This window comes from Cervus canadensis, chromosome 11, assembly GCF_019320065.1.
Source record: "Cervus canadensis isolate Bull #8, Minnesota chromosome 11, ASM1932006v1, whole genome shotgun sequence".
Classification (NCBI taxonomy): Eukaryota; Metazoa; Chordata; class Mammalia; order Artiodactyla; family Cervidae; genus Cervus; species Cervus canadensis.
Window position 1 is genome coordinate 77,701,776 of NC_057396.1, and position 22,096 is coordinate 77,723,871.

Consider the following 22,096-nt stretch of genomic DNA (forward strand, 5'->3'; position numbering starts at 1 on the left):
CTTCCATCTATGTTAAATGTACCTCAATCCATTTATTACTCTAATTACTAACTGAAAAAATCAGAGCAACTGATTTAAGTTGAAATGTTCTGTGGGCAATGGGAGCAGAAGAGGAAAACCTGAAAGTGTCTTGCTCAACAGACTGCAGAAATAGCCTTGATAGGAGAGGAAATAAACCCTAGAGCATAAACCATAATTTCATTAATTTGACCACTGTTCTATGCTTTCTCCTCTTATAGACAGGTTGAGAAAATAGGTTATTTGCATAAAGCAAACAGCAGGAATGAAATATGGCTTACGATGGACCACCTTAAAATAACATAAGCCCACAAAAGCTCAAGAAATCAGACCTCTACATCCTCTTTCCTTCACCACGAAGCTTGAGAAAGAAAGCAGTTACACTTTATTTCTAAGGCCACCTCAGTTCCCCTCCCGCTGCCTGGAACTTTGACCCTGGGGGACCCAATCACCTTGGCAGCATTTCATACCTGACAAAGACCCAGTTCACAAAACTCTATTAACTCTATTTGAAAAAAAAAGTCCCCAGTTTTTAGCCCCCCTCCCCAATTTCCACAACCATAACCCAGACCACAACACAACAAACATTTTTTTAAAAAATCAATGATCAAAATACAATTGACTGTTGAACAACACAGGATGAGATACAGCTCTATACACAGCTCCTTCACATCTATGGTTCTGCATCCAGGGACTGAAACACCTGGGACCATCAGTCCTGTAGATGCTGCTGAAAACTCTGCATGTAAGTGGGCCTGTGCAGCCAAAATCCGTGTGGTTAGTCCCCTCAGGTCTATTAGGTTCCTAGGTCTACTGCGCACTAGAACCCCTTCCTCCAGGAGGCAGACGTGAGGACAAGCGGTTTAGTCTACAGATGACGCTTAGACCTGAACCTTGTGGACAGCAAACACCTCGCTCTGGAAGCCTACCATGGACCTCACTCACAGCTGTCCTGTGTGCCCCCACCCTGCCCCATCCCCTCAGACTTGCTGTACGTCCCCACTGTGAAGATCCCTCTCAAGGCTGCCCTGGAATCCTCATTACAGGGCAGCATTCCAGCCATTGGTGAAGATGTGCCTCCAGCCAGCTACCTTCTTTCTGGGACCTTCCCAACCTCAACCTCAGCAAGCTGCCCTTTCCACACCCCTGCAAGATGGCATCTAACGTGTCCGACAGCAGTTTCTAACACAGAGCTGGTGGCCCATGCTTCTTCACGCCTGCGGATGTGGTCACTGCACAGGCTCTGGCCAGAGCCTGCACACGCTGCACACGCTCCCAGAGCCAGAGCTTAATTCTGCCCTCTCCCGCGTCCCTCCGTAGGGAGAGGCTCTCCACCCTCCCCATGTTACCCTCCTAGGTACTGCATGTGGTACGCAGCATTATGCTTAATGAGTATTTAACAGGTCGATTTAATTTTTGAACAGCTACCTGAAACTAATAACAGAAGTATTTTTTGTTAATTTAAAGCTTTCAGAGACATTAATATCTAGGTATTCTTTGTTCTGCTTTCTAGCCATTCAGTTTTTTGAAAAGAAGTTTATGACCTAAAGATTAACAGTCACACTAGGTAGAACTCCATTTAAAGCAACTTTTTTTTTCCTTTCTTAGTTCAGCTAATCACTTCTCAGGTTAACATTTAATTTCCTTAAAGCGAAGGTATCCTGAGTTGTTACTACATTGTCCTCGGTCATCTTTTCTTATTTTGCTTATTGGTTTTCATCTTTGCCTTGGCCTTTACTCTTTTCCTTTAATTTGCTCTTGTTAACAATGCTCATGACACGAAAAGAATCACAATGACAACTTGGGAGGACGATTATGAGGCCATCCCAGTTACAGCACTCTTCCTTCTGAACTGCACACCAAAGAGACCAAGTTCTAGATGATACCGGGTTTCTACCCGACACTTCTAACAACGAAATGGCTAGCTTGGTTTTTTTTTTTTTTTACCTCAGCAGCTTCACGTTTCTCAGTAGCAAAAGGTAACATTGCGCTGTAAAGCTCTGTGAACGCGCTCAGGCCAGTCTGCACGATCTCTGCTTCTATGCTGGCATCCAGAGGCTCGGTCTCTGTGAACTCCAGTTCCCATACTCCATCCACCCATTCTAGTAGGAAAATGCAACTACAGTCAACTAGTGTTCTGTAGCAATCAGCTTTAGGCTCTGAGTACATTCAAGAAGAGAACAGTTTTCTGGGCACAAGTCATACCACATAGGTGAGGCAGAATGAACAGAGAAGCAGAAAGGGTTAGAAAAATCTGTTTACTCATTAAACTGACAGCTGGCTATTACGTTGGCCATCCTCTAAAAACATGAAGTAGGAAAACACTTTACAGATGTTAACAGTTTGGGGGAAGACCCAACCTCCCCATATGTTCAAGCTAGAGAAGAGATAATAAAAAGCTGTCTCAGCCGTCCCTTTGTGAAAGTCTTATAACCAAGCTGAAGTCGCTCAGTTGCGTCTGACTCTGTGACCCCACGAACTGCAGGCTGCCAGGCTCCTCTGTCTGTGGGATTCTCCAGACAAGAATACTGGAGTGGGTTGCTGTTCCCTTCTCCAGAGGATCTTGGCGACTCAGGGATCGAACCCGTGTCTCCTACATTGCAGGCAGATTCTTTACCGTCTGAGTCACTAGCTAATAAACCCAAATAAAGTGTACAGTGGAAAGGGACAGGTGAGGCAAACAAAATGAAATGACTCAAAAAAATATGAGTCAAAAAAACGACTGCCGGCTACAGAGATGCCGCGGGATGGAACGCAGCCTCCAGACAGCGGCCAGCAGCGACTGCGGCGGGTGGGGACACCCACAGCCCTTCAGTGACGACGGGCGCCCGGAGGCTCCAGCCGCACCCCTGGGCCCCAAGTTTAGAAGGTCAGCTCGGGCCAACAAACAGCCACGCGGTCGAAGCCTCGGCACCTGCGAGGCCGTCCGCGCAGACCCGGGGGCAAGGCCAAGAAGCAGGAGTACAGAGCGGAAGGAGGACGCGGCCCTTGACCAGCACCCCCCGGAGCACCCGGGCCCCGGGCGCGTCCTCACCTTGGCTGAGGTCCAGTGGGCACCAGATCTGCAGGGCGCACGCCAGGTTCCCGCAAGCCTCCATGACGGCCGCTCGCCTCACTTTCAAAGTTGCTCCGGCGCGCGCGCCCAGAAGGCCCCGCTGACGTCAAGGGTCGGCACTGACCAATCACCGCGCCCCGCTGGCACACCGGCAACCAATCAGCAGGGCCTTCCGCCGGATGCGCAAAGGGAGCGGGCGCCCGCCCACGCAACTGAAGTTGGGGGTGGTTTTTAGCTGTCGCTTGAAAGTGGGGCTAAAGAAACGAGCCAAGTATACTGCCTTCCGGCTCCTTTTCCTTACGTGGCGGACGCCCTGAAGAGAAGCTGAAGCAGGGCACTTCCTGTTGTAACTGTCACTTCTGCCCCCTGTCAGGCGGCCTGTCGCCGGCCTGTCGAAGGGCCGCGTTTACCCATCAGTCAGCAAGCGGAGGTGTACACGTCCGAGTGGGGGAGCTGCCTACCGGTCAACGGATTAAACACAGGAAAAGCAGAAAAGGCAGTCAGAAAGGACTCTTTTTTTTTTTTTAGAAAGGATACTGTTAGGGTCTGAATTTTACTGGACTGGTGTTTGACAGGTCTGGCAAGAGACCGGAAGGAGCCGCCGCCGCCCCGGCGTCTGCCGAGCGTGGGGCGGTGCTCGCCGCGCGCAGGCGCAGTGCCAGCTCCCCGGAGGGGCGCGGCGGCCGCGCAAGGGGTGGGCCGTGCGCATGCGTGCAGCCACTCCAGCGCGTCCGGCTGAGCGGCGGACGCGGCCTCCGCTGCTCCGGGGCCGGGCTGTTGCCTCTGAGGTGGGCGCCGGAGGCCGCGGCCGGTGGGTGCCTCGCGCCCCTCCTCTGCCCTGCCCTCGGAACCGCGCCGGCCCGGCGAGCGCGGGCGTCGGCGTCGCGCCCAGCCCGCCGGCCTCCCCAGGCCCGGCCGGCCCGGCGGGGCCATGAGCTTCTTTGGCTTCGGGCAGAGCGTGGATGTGGACATCCTGCTGAACGACGCGGACAGCAGGCGGCGGGCCGAGCACAAGACCGAGGATGGGAAGAAAGACAAGTACTTCCTATTCTACGACGGCGAGACGGTGTCCGGGAAGGTGAGCCTGGCTCTCAAGAACCCCAACAAGCGGCTGGAGCATCAGGGGATCAAGGTCGAGTTCATCGGGCAGATCGGTGAGTGCGGGGTCCGCCCCGCCCGGGCCCACCCCCCTGCCGCCTTCGACCCTGACTCCTGACCCTTGACCCCTGACCCAGCCTCTGACCTCCCTCTCCAGACCCCTGGCGCGACCCGAACCCCTGTCCCCGCCCCCTAGCCCCCGCACCCACGGCTGCAATTCCAGACCCCTGCCCCCCCAGCCCCTGGCGCCACCCGAACCCCTGTCCCCTAACCCCCGCACCCACGGCTGCAGTTCCATACCCCCTGTCCCCACTCTGCCCTAGGCCCTGTGACCTGTTGCCCGCCGCCCTGGGTCCGAGCTCCGCGGGCTTGCCTCGGCTTCCTTGCCAGCTGGGCCCGCCTGCAGGTCGTGACAACCACTCCGAGCCCCGCGTGGCCCGCCCACCTCTCTCGTGTCTGTGGCCCACCAGCCTCTTACCGCACCTTCTCTGGGAGCTTGTTTGGGAAAGCATCCCCGCGGGCTCCAGCATCAGCCCTGTGTCCACACACGCTGCATCCCTAAGACTTCTTGATGAGAACAGAGTCTGCGCCACTCTCCTTAAAGAGTGCTCCCAAGCCCCAGATTTAAGTGGTCAAAATTTCCCAAGGCTCTAACAGATTTCAAACACGATTGTTAGCAGTTACAGCTAGACAATAAAAGACAGTAGCAATACAGAAGATTTGGGAGCTGCCAGTCAACAGGGTTGTCTCCAGTTCTGTTTGGACTTTCGTGTTTATTAAAACTCACAGATATTTCTGAAATAGTTTATGTCAGTAGTTCAGGAGTAGGGTCACAGTAAATACCACAGTTGGCTGAAAAGACGTCAGGCAGAGAAATCGTGCCCCGTGCCACTGGCCACTCTGGCCCTGTGTGGGGGATTTCCTGGGAACGCTCCTCAGAGGCTCTCTGTCACTCCCTGAGATCCCAGCACAGAATCTGTTCTCCATTTTGCAGAGACAGAAAACACAGGAGCCCTGGGGAAAGGCTGTGTGCTCAGCACTTCAGTGCCCAGCCTGAAGTATTGACTTCTGCTATTTAAGTTAACGGAAATCAGGTCAAAGGCTAGCTAATCCTATAGGAACCCACCCGTTGTTATTTTAAACCCAGAATAAGAGTGGACTCAAGCTGAAGAGTGAGTTTCAGACCCTTTGCTCACTTGCTTCCAGCTTATATAGTGTCCATCAACAGCAGTGCTGTCGACACGGTGGGCCTGCTCATTCTTGGTTGTCGGGGGGTGCATTTCATAGCCTCCCCAGCCTCGACCAGCCAGATGCCAGAAGCACAGAAATGTCTTACATCTGTGGAAACTAAAATCACTCCTGGAAAAGAGCTCCTGGGGATATAGGAGGAACCCAAAGCATTCTTTGCTGGGTGTGAGTAAGGCGATGAAGTTCAGGCCTCCTTAGGTTTAGTGTTTTCACATCAAGGTTTGTGAAAGGTTTTAAGGCTTTAAGGTTGTCAGTGGATTCCATGGCTCTGCATTAGGAGTGAAGACAGGCACATCTAGCCAGCAACTGTGCCATCATTCGCGGGGGTGACACCTGCCCCGTACGTGAAAGGTAACCAGAGCACCCCCTGCCCCAGCAGTTGTGGAATGGGCTGTGCAGGGACGCTGGCAAGGTCTCCCTCCAGCCCGACTGAAAGGGAGTTGGCTGCCCTGCCTGGTTTCCTGTCCGCTCACATCCCAGAACAGCATCCCTTCTCAGATTTCTCAGAGCCTCTTCTGCTTCCATCGACAGCTCTTTCTGGGCCCCTGAGTCCACCCTGTGGCCTTGGGGAAGCTGTCCCCTCCCTGGGCCTCGGCGCTCTCACCTGTCAGGCAGGAACAGCAACTCTCCCTTGGGAGAACGGTGAGGGGTCTAGAGCCTAGGCTTTGTGCAGTGTGGGGTGTGTGTGCTGGACCCGAGAGACTTTTGTGACCCAGCCTCAGGGCACTGGAGCGAGACTAGTGAGTGAGGTCCCCACACTGCGGTTGTGTGGTTTCTGCTCCCTTGCTTTCCTGACGCTGCATGCAGCGGGCGGGGCTTTGTTCTGGCTCTGAGGTCTGCTATACCAGTGACACGCGGGGTGGTCCTGCCCTGGCCACCTGTGAGAATGCTGATGTCGTTGTGTGCCAGCCACCTTCCTTGTTCATTTCACTCAGAATTTTCTTCTTACGAACCATTGTTAGGTTTGGAAGTGTGTACATCCTGCCTGTGCATTAGGGAGGACAGCCTGGTGTGTGACCAAGGCTGAAGCAGAAGGCTACTTCGGTTACGTAAGGCTCTGTACTGGGCAGACGTCACTAGGGTCTCGTGAGGACTAGAGATCGTCGATGTGTGTGAAGGGCAGGCTCTGGCACTTTTCAACCAAACGCTTATAACCTCTGTTAGGCTGGATCCGGGGGCTGGACCTTTGAAGCGTCAGTCAGCTCTGGTTGCCTTGCTGACTGCCCCCAGGATCTCCGTGCCAGGCCAGCCTCACCTGCTGCCTGCCCTGCGTCTCCTCCCAGCGGGAGGGGTCATCCGAGTTCTCGCAGGGACAGCTTTCTGGTGGCCATTGCTTGGGTCCTGTTCAGACCGCAGTCCTCACGGCAGGCCGGCCTGGGCGCAGAGAAGCGCCTGTCAGTCTCGATCCGGGGGCAGGATGCGGTCCCGCATCTGCAGTGTCTGCCAGCCCACTCGCCTGCGGCCCGCTCCAGCAGCTGGGTCTGCACCCACCACTGCCATGTCAGCTTGGACTCACGTCTCCCGAGCCTTTCTGCTCGCCTGAGCTCACCCCCGAGTTCTGTGCCTGGGTCTCTGACTGCCTGCTGAATGCCTGCGGAGACACGGTGGGTTGCCCAAGGACACATCCGAACCAGAACGCTCCTTCTCTCTCTCCCTGCCCCAGCCCCCTCACGGGGAGGCCCCGAGCGCCCCTGCCTCCCCTGCGCCCCCAGGGGCTCCCTCCCCCTCCTTGGTGCCGCTGCCCCTGACACCTCTGTGCGGAGCAGTCTCCTGAGAGGCCTTCCTGCCTCTGTTTGCCTTTTCTTTCAGTTCAGTTTCTGTAAGAGCGAACTTTCTAAAAGGCGGTTCTGACACTCTCAGTCCCTTCGTGAACTTCTTGACTCCGTGGGTTGAAGGAGACAGTCATCCAGCTCTTTCCTGAGCTGCCCCTGGTTTTTCCAGATGTGTCTCTCTAACCCTTCACCCAGGCATGTGTTGTTGACTGTTCCCATCAGATGGCTGCGAGATACTCTGCACCTTCTGGAAGAAGAAGGAGCAAAGAGAGGCATGAATAAGTGTCCCCTGTGGTCCATGGGGCTGAGATGCACTTTGTTGGGAAGTCCGTGACTTTCCTTCCAAGAGGCTGGGTTCACAGTGTCACCACACAACAAGTACTATGGCATTTTGTCCCCCTGACACCTTCCAGGACTGGTCCAGTGTGGACTCCACTCTGATCTACACAGAGAGAACCTTACTGAAGAGGGACCATCAAATACTCTTGCTCTTATTTTTATGACTCAGTTGCTCAGTCGTGTCTGACTCTTTGCGACCCCATAAACTGCAGCATGCCGGGCTTCCCTGTCCTTCACCACCTCCTAGAGGTTGCCCAAGTTCATTTCCATTGAGTTGGTGATGCTATACAACCGTCTCATTCCCTGTCTTCCCCTTCTCCTCTTGCCTTCTACCTTTCCCAGCATCAGGGTCTTTTCCAGTGAGTCAGCTGTTCGCATCAGGTGGCCGAAGTATTGGAGTTTCAGCTTCAGCATCAGTCTTGCCAATGAATATTCAGGACTTGATTTCCTTAAGGATGGACTGGTTTGATCTCCTTGCAGTCCAGGAACTCTCAGGAGTCTTCTCTAGCACCACAATTCATAAGCATCAGTTCTTTGGCGCTCAGCTTTCTTTATGGTCAGACTCTCAAATCTCTACATGACTACTGCAAAGACCATAGTTTTGACTAGACGAATCTTTGTTGGCAAGATGATGCCTTTGCTTTTTCATATGCTGTCTAGGATTGTCATGACTTTTCTTCCAAGGAGCAAATGTTTTCTGTTTTCATGGCTGCAGTCACCATCCGCAGTGATTTTGGAGCACATTAAGAGAAAATCTGTCACTGTTTCCCCATCTACTTGCCATGAAGTGATGGGACTGGATGCCATGATCTTGGTTTTTTGAAAGTTGAGCTTTAAGCCAGCTTTTTCACTCTCCTCTTTCACTTTCATCAGGAGGCTCTTTAGTTCCTATTCACTTTCTGCCATAAGGGTGGTATCATCTACATATCTGAGGTTATTGATATTTCTCCTGGCAGTCTTGATTCCAGCTTGTGATTCATCCAGCCTGGCATTTCACATGATATACTCTGCATATAAGTTAAATAAGCAGGGTGATAATATACAGCCTTGATGTACTCCTTTCCCAATTTGGAACCAGTCTGTTCCATGTCTGGTTCTAACTATTGCTTCTTGACCTGCATACAGATTTCTTAGGAGGCAGGTAAGGTGGTCTGGTATTCCTATCTCTTGGAAGATTTTTCCAGTTTACGTGATCCACACAGTCCAAAGACTTTAGCATAGTCAGTGAAGCAGATGTTTTTCTGGAACTCTTTTGCTTTCTTTATGAGCCAATGAATGTTGACAGTTTGATCTTTGGTTTTTCTACCTTTTCTAAACCTTGTGTATCTTGTATATCTGGAAGATTTTGATTCAAGTACTGCTAAAGCCTAGCTTGAAGGATTTTCAGCATAACTTTACTAGCATGGGAAATGAGCACAATTGTGCGGTAGTTTGAGCATTCTTCGGCACTGCCCTTCTTTGGGATTGGAATGAACACAGACCTTTTTCAGTCCTGTGGCCACTGCTGAGTTTTCCAGATTTACTGACCTGTTGAGTGCAGTTCTTTAACAGCATCATCATCAACAGCATTCAGGATCTGAAGTAGGTCGGCCTGAACTTCACCACCTGCACTAGCTTCTTTGGTAGCAGTTATTCCTAAGGCCCACTTGACTTCACACTCCAGGATGTCTGGCTGTAGGTGAGTGACCACACTATCATGGTTATCTGGGTCATTAAGACCTTCTTTGTTTAGTTCTTCTGTGTCAATACAGACACCTCTTCTTAATCTCTTTTCCCTCTGTTGGGTCCATACTGTTTCTGTCCTTTATTGAGCCCATCTTTACATGAAATGGTCCCTTGGTATCTCTAATGTTCTTAAAGAACATTGCACTCCAAAGCAGAGAGCTACCCTCGGGATCTGAGTTTTTAAAAGTAAAGCCCCCGGGTAAGCCAAAGCCCATCAGCCCGGCGGGCCTGTGGTGAGCACCCAGGGGGCTGCTGCACTTAATGCATGAAGCCAGGAACGCGCAGTGAGAGGTACGCAGACTCTCACCAGTTAAGGAGCTGCTGCAGAGATGCCTGCAGGCACCAGAGGTGTCACGGCCCACAGGTTTACCAGGCATGGGGGGCCTGGGGGACGTGTGAGCCAGAATCCTGAGCAGAAGGCAGGATGGAGCTTATGCCCCTGGAAAGAAGCTGGGTGGGCCCAGGGGTCTCCCAGCCACGTGAAGCCTGGCCCCGCAGGTCTCGGGGCGGCTCTTGGGGGGCCTGTGACGCAGATGCAGCCAGTATGGCATCCTTCCATCCACAGTGGCGGCTCCCCCTCAGCCTCTGGTGGCAGGTTTCAGGGTAAGCATCCTGCCTGCAGCGGTCGCTTCCTCCTGATGGGCTGAGACCGGGACGTTACCTTGGGAAAGGACCAGGTGGTTCCTTCTCCTGGCATGAGATGACTGGTCCCTGCGGGCTTCGGAGGCTGAGAAGCGCCCAGGGTGCCTCGGGGAGAAAGTGGCCGTTGACAGTCGCTTTAGGGCCCCAACCGAGAACAGCCGTGGGTTTTCTGTTTTAGTTTATGCGAGAACCCAAAGTTTCCAGCAGATAGCAAAGGACGGCTACTCTTTCTGACCCTTTGGCCCACATTAAAGCACACATTGAAAGGCACAGTCAGGCCCCACTCAGACTACACACTGGCTGCTCTTCCATGACATTTGGGGGTGGGGGATCGTGGGGAGGATCTGTACCCCAGGCAGGCAGCCGCCCCCTCCCCCCACCGGGGGTCCCGGCCCAGCCAGGCCCCCCTCCTGGGAGCCTGCACACACTGTGGCACTGTGGGTCCTGCTCTGGTTTCTCTCTCGTGTTGCCTTTGGGCTGTGTGGTCACATTTGTGTGTCCTGGCGTCCTGCTCTTCACGCCGGCATTTCCCACGTACAGTCCTCAGACACTGGGCTTTGCTCCACCTGCTGCTGTCCCCTGAAACCACGGCAGAGCTCAGCTTGGCACCCGAGACACCCAGCTCCCCAGCTGAGGGCTCCATCCGTTCTGGTCAGCAGAGGCTCCTGTGGTGAAGGACCAGCACGAGGCAGAGGACAGGTCCCTGGCCGGTGGCCCCGTTCCCCCGGCCCCTGTGCATCCCCCCCTCCCCCGTTGAGGGCACCCTGCCCCCACAGCCGTGCCCCGATGATCTGCGTTGCCCCGCATGTGGCAGGCTCGCAGCCTGCTGCTGACACCTGGCCTGGGGGAGCAGGTGGGTTATTGGTGACCTAAGGTGGATCCAGGTATAACGGGGGATCAGCAGCAAACTGTGATCACAGGGCACTTCGTGCAGAAGTAGTGGTGCTGGCTGGGCCTGACCTCACTGCAGCTCCCTGTGATGTGGATGCTGCCCCGCCGCCTGGGAGAACAGGCTCCGTGGGGCGGATCTGTCGAGGCCAGGGCCCAGGGCAGCCGGCCCGAGAGGTCCCTGGAAGCTGCGCTTTCCCCCCAAGCGCCCCCGTGGCAGGCCTGGTTGCCGTGTTGGCTCTGGGAGGCAGGAGATCTGGCCTCTCGACTCCAAGAAGGCTTCGATCGTCTGGGGCTTAAGGCCTTTGCTGTCTGGGGTCTGCCCAGCCCCTCATGCTCAGGCTGTCCCTGAGAGAGCCAGCCGAGAGGTGCAGGCCAGGCCTGGCGGGCGGTGGTCCCGGCCATACCACCCTGTGGCCCTGCCCCCGTGTCCAGGCAGCCAGCAGCAGACGCGGTGAGAGCATGCGTCCCGCCAACCTGTCCTGTCCTGCTCAGGCTGCTGTGGGGAGGCGGGGCAGGTCTTGACTGTGATGGGGCCACGTGGAATCGGTCGGTAGTCAGTGCCCCCACTGCACAGCTGGGGACTGGGGGCACCAGGAGCCGGGGCCTGGGAGCGCCGGGAGCCGGGGTCTGGGGCCTTGTCTCCAGCAGCCACCCCGGAGCACAGTTCACCACTTGAGCAGCAGCCTGATGTGGGCGCAGACCGCCCGGGACACGTGGGTGACATGACTCAGGACAGCCACCCAGCAGGTGTCTGAGAGGACAGAGAGTGTGCAGTAGGCCTTCTCGGAGGGCAGTCCCTGGACAAGCAGCAGTCTGTTGGGATGTCCATCCTGAGTCCCACCCAGGCCCCAGAATCGTAGATATTGGTGGGGGTGGGTGCCAGCTGTCTGTGCCTAAGCACAGCCTCAGGGGTCCTGGTGCTCACAGGAGTCCAGGGACTGTGGCCGAGACTGGGGTAGCCTGACAGCCCCTCCGGCGGCGGGCCGCGTGGACCCGGCTCCAAGTCCTCACCTGGTCCCGCCCCGTGCTCACCCCTGATCTCTCAGGGCCCAGGAGCAGACACAGCCCAGCAGGGGAACTGAGGTGCTGGGCCTGGCCCCGCCCCGCCGCGCCTCAGTTTCCTTGTCTGTTAAACGCGTGACAGGCCCACCCAGCCACTCAGGTTGCCGTGAGGATGGTATGACTGAGTGACGGAGTCAAGCACGCTTCCCACAGTTAGGAATCGCTTTAACTATGTAAAGGGATGTGATGTTTCAGTGGTGGTCCCCCCCCCCCGTGTCCCCTGGGTGCTGCCCCGGGACAGGGTCTCCACAGAGCTCAGGGTGTTTGTGTGCAGGGCTGCCGTACGGGGCGAGAAGAGGGGGTCGTGAAGCAATGTGCAGCTCCGCGGCTGGGAGGGGTGCTTCCGCAGCGGGCCCCTGCCGCCCTCCGTAGGCCACGCTCCGGTAGCAGAGGTCTCCGCTCTCCCCGCAGAGCTCTACTATGACCGCGGCAACCACCATGAGTTCGTGTCCCTGGTGAAGGACCTGGCCCGGCCCGGAGAGGTCACCCAGTCACAGGCTTTTGACTTCGAGTTCACCCACGTGGAGAAGCCCTACGAGTCCTACACCGGGCAGAACGTGAAGCTGCGGTAAGGGACGTGACTCCTTCTCCTCCGGCTCTGCACACGCAGGGATGTGGGCCTGCGCTCTGTCACGTGAGAAGGGGGTCACAGATTTGGATTCTTTTTTAAATTTATGTTTGACTGCGCCGGGGCGTCACTGTTGCCAGCGGGTTTTCTCTAGCTGTGGGGAGCTGGGGCTTCTCTCTAGTTTCGGTGCTCTGGCTTCTCATTGCAGTGACTTCTCTTGTTGTGGCGCACAGGATTAGTTGACCTGAGGCATGTGGACTCTTCCTGGACGAGGAATCGAACCCATGTCCCCTGCAGTGGCAAGCAGATTCTTAACCACTGGACCACCAGGGCAGTCCCAGATTTGGATTATGATCCCAGACCCGTCCTCTGCATCTTTTGGGACAGGAGAGAATAAAATGTAGCACAGTGTGAGAAGCTTTAGAACAGGGATACACACCTTTTAAGTACAGGCAATGGTTTTCCTTGTTTCAGTCTTGAAAACTGAAGGTAGGCACTGATTCCAGGGCCTCTGGGCTGTGTGATGTCACTTGGACTTCTGGCTCCAAGTCGTGGTCATCACCTGGGGCCTGCATGGGGGACAACATGGGCTCTGGGGAGGCCTCCCCTCTCCCCTCAGAAGAGAGACTGCAGGCTCTTCTTTTCCAGCCTTTGCAGGGAGTCCAGATGCTGACAGTGCCCCATTCAGCAGCGCTCTGTGACTGCTCTCGGAGGAGGCAGCAACAGCAAGCACTGTCTAGTTGTCAGTTAAACTGGGCCAGGGGCTTATTGTGATTTAATGTGACGCTCTGCAGTAGATTCCTCATCAGTTCAGTCGCTCACTCATGTCAGGCTCTTTGCAACTCCATGAACCACAGCACGCCAGGCCTCCCTGTCCATCACCAACTCCCAGAGTCCATCCAAACCCATGTCCATCAAGTCAGTGATGCCATCCAACCATCTCATCCTCTGTCGTCCCCTTCTCTTCCTGCCCTCAATCTTTCCCAGCATCAGGGTCTTTTCCAATGAGTCAGCTTTTCGCATCAGGTGGCCAAAGTATTGGCGTTTCAGCTTCAACATCAGTCCTTCCAATGAATACCCAGGACTGATCTCATTTAGGATGGACTGGTTGGATCTCTTTGCAATCCAAGGGACTCTCAAGAGTCTTCTCCAAAACCACAGTTCAAAAGCATCAATTCTTCGATGCTCAGCTTTCTTTGTAGTCCAACTGTCACATCCATACATGACCATTGGAAAAACCATAGCCTTGACTAGATGGACCTTTGTTGGCAAAATAATGTCTGTGCTTTTTCATATGCTGTCTAGGTTGGTCACAACTTTCCTTCCAAGGAGTAAGCGTCTTTTAATTTCATGGCTGCAGTCACCATCTGCAGTGATTTTGGAGCCCACAAAAATAAAGTCAGCCACTGTTTCCACTGTTTCTCCATCTGTTTGCCATGAAGTGATGATACCAGATGCCATGATCTTAGTTTTCTGAATGTTGAGCTTTAAGCCAACTTTTTCACTCTCTTCTTTCACTTTCATCAAGAGGCTCTTTAGTTCCTCTTCACTTTCTGCCATAAGGGTGGTGTCATCTGCGTATCTGAGGTTATTGATATTTCTCCTGGCAATCTTGATTCCAGCTTGTGCTTCCTCCAGCCCGGCGTTTCTCATGATGTACTCTGCATATAAGTTAAATGAGCAGGGTGACAATATACAGCCTTGACGTACTCCTTTCCCGATTTGGAACCAGTCTGTTGTTCCATGTCCAGTTCTAACTGTTGCCTCCTTACCTGCATATAGGTTTCTCAAGAGGCAGGTCAGGTGGGTCTGGTATTCCCATCTCTTTCAGAATTTTCCACAGTTTATTGTGATCCACACAGTCAAAGGCTTTGGCATAGTCAATAAAGCAGAAATAGATGTTTTTCTGGAACTCTCTTGCTTTTTCGATGATACATCGGATGTTGGCAATTTAATCGCTGGTTCCTCTGCCTTTTCTAAACCCAATTTGAACATCTGGAAGTTCACATTCACGTATTGCTGAAGCCTGGCTTGGAGAATTTTAAGCATTACTTTACTAGTGTGTGAGGTGAGTGCAATTGTGCGGTAGTTGGAGCATTCTTTGGCATTGCCTTTCTTTGGGATTGGAATGAAAACTGACCTTTTCCAGTCCTGTGGCCACTGCTGAGTTTTCCAGATTTGCTTGCATATTGAGTGCAGCACTTTCACAGCGTCATCTTTCAGGATTTGAAAAAGCTTAACTGGAATTCCATCACCTCCACTAGCTTTGCTCGTAGTGATGCTTCCTAAGGCCCACTTGACTTCACATTCCAGGATGTCTGGCTCTAGGTGAGTGATTACACCATCGTGATTATCTGGGTCATGAAGATCTTTTTTGTACAGTTCTTCTGTGTATTCTTGCCACCTCTTCTTAATATCTTCTGCTTCTGTTAGGTTCCCACCATCTCTGTTCTTTATTGAGCCCATCTTTGCGTGAAATGTTCCCTTGGTATCTCTAATTTTCTTGAAGAGATGCTAGTCTTTCCCATTCTGTTGTTTTCCTCTATTTCTTTGCATTGATCGCTGAGGAAGGTGTTCTTATCTCTCCTGGCTAGTCTTTGGAACTCTGCATTCAAATGGGAATATCTTTCCTTTTCTCCTTTGCTTTTCACTTCTCTTCTTTTCACAGCTATTTGTAAGGCCTCCTCAGTCATTTTGCTTTTTTGCATTTCTTCTTCTTGGGGATGGTCTTGATTCCTGTCTCTTGTACAATGTCACGAACCTCCATCCATAGTTCATCAGGCACTCTGTCTATCAGATCTAGTCCCTTAAATCTATTTCTCACTTCCATTGTATAGTCATAAGAGATTTGATTTAGGTCATACCTGAATGGTCTAGTGGTTTTCCCTACTTTCTTCAATTTCAGTCTGAATTTGGCAATAAGGAATTTGTGATCTGAGCCACAGTCAACCCTCGGTCTTGTTTTTGCTGACTGCATAGAGCTTCTCCATCTTTGGCTGCAAAGACTATAATCAGTCTGATTTCAGTGTCGACCATCTGGTGATGTCCATGTGTAGAGTCTTCTCTTGCGTTGTTGGAAGAGGCTGTTTGCTATGACCAGTGTGCTCACTTGGAAGAACTCTATTAGACTTTGCCCTGCTTCATTCTGTACTCCAAGGCCAAATTTGCTTGTTACTCCAGGTGTTTCTTGACTTCCTACTTTTGCATTCCAGAGCCCTATAATGAAAAGGACATCTCTTTTGGGTGTCAGTTCTAGAAGGTTTTGTAGGTCTTCATAGAACTGTTCAACTTCAGTTTCTTAGGTGTTACTGGTCGGGGCATAGACTTGAAATACCATGATATTGAATAGCTTGCCTTTGAAACGAACAGAGATCATTCTGTCGTTTTTGAGATTGCATCCAAGTACTGCATTTTGGACTCTTTTGTTGACCTATGATGGCTACTCCGTTTCTTCTAAAGGATTCCTACCCATAGTAATAGATATTAATGGTCATCTGAGTTAAATTCACCCATTCCGGTCCATCTTAGTTCGCTGAGTCCTAGAATGCCTATGTTCACTCTTGTCAGCTCCTGTGTCAGAAAGCTGTTGAAAACAGTATGGCAGTTCCTCAAAATATTAAAAATAAAACTACCAAATGATTCATCAATTCCACTTCTATGTATAAATCCAAAAGGAGTGAAAGCAAGGACTCAAAGCAGGTTCAAGTGCTCTCACGTTTAGTAGCAGCATCCCCAGTCACCACAAAGTGGATGTGACCCCAGCATCCATCAGCAGATGAGTGGGTGAGCGCCATGTGTGTCCACGTGGCAGAAGAGTGCTCGGCCTTGAATGGGAAGCAGACCCTGACCCCTGCTACGGCTGGGAGGAGCCTTGAGAACCTCGTGCGCAGTGAGAGGCACCTGTGTTCCTGTGGCGGGCAGCTCGGGCAGGGTGGTGAAGACAGCCAGGCGAAGCGTGGGGCTGCGGAGGAAGCTGCAGGCTCGAGCAGGACCCTGGACAGCGGTCTCTGGGAGTGTGCTCTGGGGACTGATGACTCTGGGACTGGTTAGAAGCTCAGGAGGAAGGCTTAGCTGGAGAGAGACTGGATCTGTGGAGAAAGGTGGGAAGTTGCAGGATTGAGATGTTGGACAGTGGTTCTCTACCAAGGGTCCTGTGTCAGTCCTTCAGGGCAGTGTCTCCTCTCTCTCACGGGTGCCGGGCCCCTTGGCCCAGCTGGATGCTGTCCAGGTTCACACCTCTCCTCCTCTGCTGCTCTGCTTCTGAGGCCGACTCTCCCTGAAGGCCCCTCTCCCCGCAGCACCGGGTTGCGGCCTCTGGCTGACACTCTGCACGCGCTCTAGTTTCCCCTCGAGTGGCTGTCTCCCTGGGCACAGGGGTTGGGGGACCGCGAGTTGCCTGTGACTCCATCTCTGCGTCCTAGGTCTCGTAATAAACGCTGTGGGGACTTGCTGACCTGGTTTCTCCATCACCTCTTCCTGTCACTGAGCTGTGGGGGACTTGAAACATGCTCACTCATGGAGTACTGTCAGGTAGACAGCGTGCAGACCTAACAGTACATGATCCCTCCTGAAGAGCCAGGAGGAGCTGCAGAGATAAAAGCTGCACACAGTGCCTGGCAGGTGGTGGTGAGGCTGCTCTTGGGGTCCAGCCCCCCTGGTTCCCGGGCTGGGCTCGGGAGCGGCTGGGGAAGGGCCTCTGAGCTCCCTGCAGCTATAATAGCAGGATCATGTCTTGGTTCGTCTCTGCCGGGAGGGGGTGCCCAGAGGCGACTGGTCAGAGGAATCAAAGCTGCAGAAGCCAACTTGGCCAGGGGTTCTCGGGACAGCGGGGGGTGAGTAAACCCAGGTCCCTTCGCTGCTTGCCCACCTCCCACAGGTACTTCCTCCGGGCCACCATCAGCCGCCGTCTGAATGACGTCGTCAAGGAGATGGACATCGTGGTGCACACGCTGAGCACGTACCCCGAGCTGAACTCCTCCATCAAGATGGAGGTCGGCATTGAAGACTGTCTGCACATCGAGTTTGAGTACAACAAGTCCAAGTGAGTGGCGGACGGCTGGTGCCTGAGGGGGAGGGCATGCAGGACTTGATTTTAACTGACCAGAACATTTTAGACCGCACGTGCTGTTACAGCGTCAAAATACCTCAGTGCTTGTAAACTGCAGAACTCACTGACCGTTCAAAACCTACCACGAGCATCTTTCTTTTTAATGTAGTACATTCCTGAAAATGCTTGAAAATTGTATATTCAAGTCACAGAACTAAAAAAGCCCCCGCATCGCTAATGAGCGTCTCTGGGTGGGGCGGCCTCGCCTCAGACCTGCTGGCCTCCAGAGGCTCGGGGTGGGGGCTGCCTGGGCGGTCCTCCTGAGGACTGGGGACACAGGGCCTCCTAGGACTGGTGATGACCGCTGCACTTCCCCCGCCCCCCCACCCCGGCTATGGGAGGGGCCCCACCCCTGGGAGGGACCCTTTGCCTTCTCCTCACAGTCCCAGGGCTCGCAGGCCTTCCCAGGATGGAGCCCCCAGAGTGCTGCCCAGCAGCACCCCAGCCACCTGGTGTAGGGGGGTGCCACCTCGTAGAAACGCAAGCAGCCGCCAGCCAGCAGTGTGGTGAAGACCAAGCTGAGCAGGAGACGGGCATGCCTAAGGCTGGACGGGCACACTGGGCCCTGCCCGCAGAGCAGGCTGCGCCCAGCACACGTGCCCACCGTCCCCCCAGGAAGCTGGGGGGCAGACGGGGCCAGATGCGGGCAGGCCCCCAGCCTGGGGCTAGGCCCCGGCCTGCACCCTGAGTCTGTCACGTGGTCTGTCCTCCACTCTGGTCGGGGCCTGCGTCCTCAGCCCCTGCCCCCAGCTCCCATCCTCTTCCCTAGCTTCACTCGGAAGGTTTGCTCTCTGTGGCCACACCGGGTGCAGACCAGCCCCGCTGCTGACTGACCAGGGAGGGCCCAGCTCCCAGATGCCAGAGGAAGACCAGGACCTGGTCCCTACTCCTGGTGGGTCAGCCTCTCACCCCAGAGCCTCTGAAGTACATGCTAGTTACAGCACCGAGCAAGGGTGACAGGGACCCGTTCTGAGTCGTGTGCGGGACGGCTGTGGGAGTGATACTGGCTGCAGCGCAGGGCGTCGGAATCCGCTCCGTGGGCAGTCTGGAGGAACGTGGGCCCACGTGGCCTCAACTCTCCTGGCCCACCACCCCCAGGCAGGCGGCACCCTCTCTCGATCCAAGAGGCCTGTCCCATCCGGAGCCGCACCTCTTGGCTTCGTCTCTGCAGGTACCACCTGAAGGACGTCATCGTGGGGAAGATCTACTTCCTGCTGGTACGGATCAAGATCAAGCACATGGAGATAGACATCATCAAGCGGGAGACGACCGGCACGGGCCCCAATGTGTACCACGAGAACGACACCATCGCCAAGTACGAGATCATGGATGGCGCACCCGTGAGAGGTGAGCTTTCCAGGCTGGGGTGTCGGGGCTACCGTCACGGCCGGGGGCTGTGAGCCTGTGCTGCCTCCGCTTGCACTGTCCTTGCCCCTGGGGGAGCAAAACGGTCCTTCCTGATAGTTCCCGTGCCAGGCTGACAAAGGCAGGCTCTGGGCTGCCTGGCCAAGTGGACACCCTGACGGCACTCCCTGCTGGCGCGCCCTCTAGGATGAGTGGAGCAGGAGCTGGTGCGACCCTGGTGGCTACTGGGAGGAGCAATTGTTCGGATTCGTTGTTGGCACTGCAGCTGCCGACGGTCTGTGTTTTCACGTGGACGTGCTGGGTGCCTCCAGGGCCTCACTCAGCTCTCCCAGTCCCCACCCCGCGGGAGGAGGGCTCACGGCTTCTCAGGGCCTTGGCCTCCCGATTGGGGTCTTCGGGGCAGCACTGGGTCATCCTGCCCGCTGGCTCCATCGTGTCCCCAGCCACGCAGCAGGCCAGGCTTGCCCTCCCTGGGGCACCGTGGGGCCTGTGAGCCACGCAGGGTGACGCAGGCTCCATGGCTTTGTGCTTGCTCAGTGGAGCTCTGTCCTGATTTTGTTCTGCTTGGCTGAGGAAGGCACCATGTTAGAGGTGGAAGGGATCTGAGATACCATATAGCCTGATTCCCTCACTTTCCGGGTGAGAACACGAGGGTCCAGGGATAGCAGAGACCCACCAGAGCTCGGTGGGGAGAGCTGGGGCCCGCCAGTCTCGGGGAGCATGGGGTGAGCCAGGCCAATCGGGGCGGGGGAGCTCACACTGGAATCGCTGGGGAAGACCATGCGCTAGCTAGGGTGGGACCGCTGGCCCTTACAGCGCAGCTGCTAGACTCGTATGCTGGTAAGAGTCTGAGCTGCTCACCTGGCGTCCTGTGGTTGCCACTCTGCCACCTGGTCTTGGCGGGCCTCAGCCAAGAGGAGACGAGCGGGCCTGGCCCATCAGCGGGCGGCGGGCGGGGCGCCTGCCCTGCCCCCCTGACCCCTCCTGGCCCTGTAGGAGAGTCCATCCCCATCCGCCTCTTCCTGGCGGGCTACGAGCTCACACCCACCATGCGGGACATCAACAAGAAGTTCTCGGTGCGCTACTACCTCAACCTGGTGCTCATCGACGACGAGGAGCGGCGCTACTTCAAGCAGCAGGTGGGGGCAGGGGGCATGGCTGCTGCGGGCGGAGGGGCGGGGCCGCGCGCGAGCGGGGCCGGGGCGTGGGCGAGGGCGAGCTGGTGGGTGTCTATGCCGCTTGGTTCAACCCGAGCGGCCAGGAAGGTGTCTGTGCCTCCTGGTTCACCCTGAGCCCCGCGGCCGGAACTGGGTCCCAGTTGACACCAGAGCCGGTCTCCTCGAGCCCAGCCCCCGTGGCTGCTCCGCCTTCCAGGCCCCATGGTCAGCAGGAGCCCCGAGGCCCCAAGGGATGGACAGCTGCTTGTTGGCGGGAGACCAGGAGGGCCTTTGCCTAAGAGTCCCTGGGACCCTCCCCAGGCCTCCCCTCACATGCCCCTCCCCATGTGCCGCCCGCCCCCTAAGACTCCCCAGGCCCCTCTCACTTGCTGACCCCCATTGCCGCCTGCCCCCCTAAGACTCCCCAGACCCCCTCACGTGCCGTTCCCGCCACCCTGCAGGAGGTGGTGCTGTGGCGGAAGGGTGACATCGTCCGGAAGAGCATGTCCCACCAGGCGGCCATCGCCTCCCAGCGCTTCGAGGGCACGACACCCCTGGGGGAGGCACGAACCCCCGGCCCACTGTCCGACGGCGGCAGCAGACAGTAGGCCCAGGGCGGGGAAGTGGCTGGGGCGGGGTATCGACTGCTGACCCGCGCTTGCAGCCTGAAAAGAAACCGTGTCTTTGACGTAAATCCTTTTTCCTGAAGAACCTGAGGGGCTGGGGTTGGGAGGCAGGGTGTCCAGGACCCTGTGCCCGACAGGGGCGCGGGGAGAGGAGGGGTGTCCCTGGGGAGCTGACTGTGGGGCTGCAGAGGGCTCGGCTGTCAGAGGGGCTCAGGCCAGGAGCTGCCACGGGAGTCTGGACGTGGTGCTTTGGCGCCTCCACAGGCCGCCATCGTCCTCCTCCGACTCCCAAGCATGGTCGTCCTGGACCAGATGGGGTCTGTGGCACCTCTGGCCCCTGCCCCCCAGGCCCAGAGACACCAGGGCCCATGTGGCACGTGGACAGCAACAGGGAGAACTCAGTGGTCGTGCGCGGTGCGGTGGCCCTGGACACCCAGGAGCAGAGGCTCTTGGTCCCTGCTGTCCATCTCATTCCCTGGGACCAGGGCTTGGTCTGACCCCTAGAAGGTCTGCGCTCACCATGGGGGCCGCAGGGGGGCGGGCCTCCCGAGCCGCTGTCCGCCCCTGCAGCTTGGGACCAGGGGTGTTCTGTGTACGTGGGTGCTCGCCACGCCAGAGGGGGTCTTCTGCGGCCGCACCACGCCTGGGCCTGTCATGTTAAGGGTGTGGCTGTCTGTCCTGTCTCCTGGTCTCTTCTCTTCTAGAAAGACTAGGCAGACCCCCGAGGTCAGCAGGTACTATGCAGTCGGGGGTCTGGGTTCTCTGTCTTCTGGGAGGCAGAGGGTTTGTTCTGTATCGTCTTTATAGGGATTCCTTTTCCTTGGAAATGGGGGCAGCTGTGGGCCCCGGACTGGGCAGGGCTTGTGGGTCAGAGCCAGACTGGAGAGGGGCGTTAGGGCGGCATCGGGAAGAGCGCCAGCACTGGGGGCAGGAGAGCCCGGCAAGGGCAGGTGGTCCCCTGGCTGGCCCACGGTTCCGGAGGGCAGAACAGCACCCCTTAGCTTTTCCCGAGCATGAGCCGAGCCCTGGGGCCCCCGGGGCAGCCTGTACCGTGACCACTAGGACCGCCCACCCGCCCTCTGCCCCCAGCCAGCCGCGCCGACATCCATCCTCTGAGGGAGCCAGAGCGCGGCCGCTTCCGTCCTCTGCCTGCTGGTCCTCTGCCTCTGCGCCAGGCAAGTGCAGGGAGGCAGCTAGGGCCCAGCAGAGCGGAGGGACCAGACAGGCAGCGTGGCCTGGGGTTGAGCCGCTGTGCATACCGGTTTCTCGCTGTGTGTCTTTACAGTGGCTGTGTTTTAAACAAAGCTGTTTCAGATGTGTGTCTGATTAAAGTGAGTCCCTGGGCTGGCCCGATCCACGGTCTTCGTGCCCACGGTCCACCAGGCTCTGTGGTGTCTTCATTGCCCCGCCGCACGTGCCACTC

At 55.8% G+C, this 22,096-nt stretch overlaps 2 protein-coding genes across 3 annotated transcripts in view; one reads left to right on the top strand and one right to left on the bottom strand.

The window, feature by feature from the left end:
* Positions 1 to 3,691, bottom strand: part of NCAPD3 (non-SMC condensin II complex subunit D3) — a 55,762-nt gene extending 52,071 nt beyond the window's left edge. The window contains exons 1-2 of one of the 2 annotated variants that reach the window (XM_043483006.1): positions 3,053 to 3,691; positions 1,966 to 2,120 (exon numbers count right to left, since the gene is read on the bottom strand). In XM_043483006.1, the coding sequence (XP_043338941.1) occupies positions 1,966 to 2,120; positions 3,053 to 3,116 (219 nt within the window). In that variant the 5' untranslated portion in view covers positions 3,117 to 3,691. The remainder of the gene's footprint in view (positions 1 to 1,965; positions 2,121 to 3,052) is intronic. The other variant, XM_043483007.1, reaches the window with a different exon arrangement.
* Positions 3,692 to 3,856: 165 nt separating this feature from the next.
* Positions 3,857 to 22,050, top strand: VPS26B (VPS26, retromer complex component B). Its single transcript, XM_043483012.1, has 6 exons — positions 3,857 to 4,227; positions 12,262 to 12,418; positions 17,295 to 17,459; positions 18,697 to 18,872; positions 19,887 to 20,029; positions 20,509 to 22,050. The coding sequence occupies exons 1-6, from the start codon at positions 4,005 to 4,007 to the stop codon at positions 20,653 to 20,655; spliced, it is 1,011 nt and encodes a 336-aa protein (XP_043338947.1). The 5' UTR covers positions 3,857 to 4,004; the 3' UTR covers positions 20,656 to 22,050.
* Positions 22,051 to 22,096: the final 46 nt, after the last annotated feature.

Coding starts and splice junctions, on each gene's coding strand:
- VPS26B (XM_043483012.1), top strand. CDS start 4,005: ATGAGCTTCTTTGGCTTCGGGCAGAGCGTGGATGTGGACATCCTGCTG. Junction 12,419..17,294: donor GGGCAGAACGTGAAGCTGCG/GTAAGGGACGTG, acceptor CACCTCCCACAG/GTACTTCCTCCGGGCCACCA. Junction 20,030..20,508: donor GGCGCTACTTCAAGCAGCAG/GTGGGGGCAGGG, acceptor GCCACCCTGCAG/GAGGTGGTGCTGTGGCGGAA.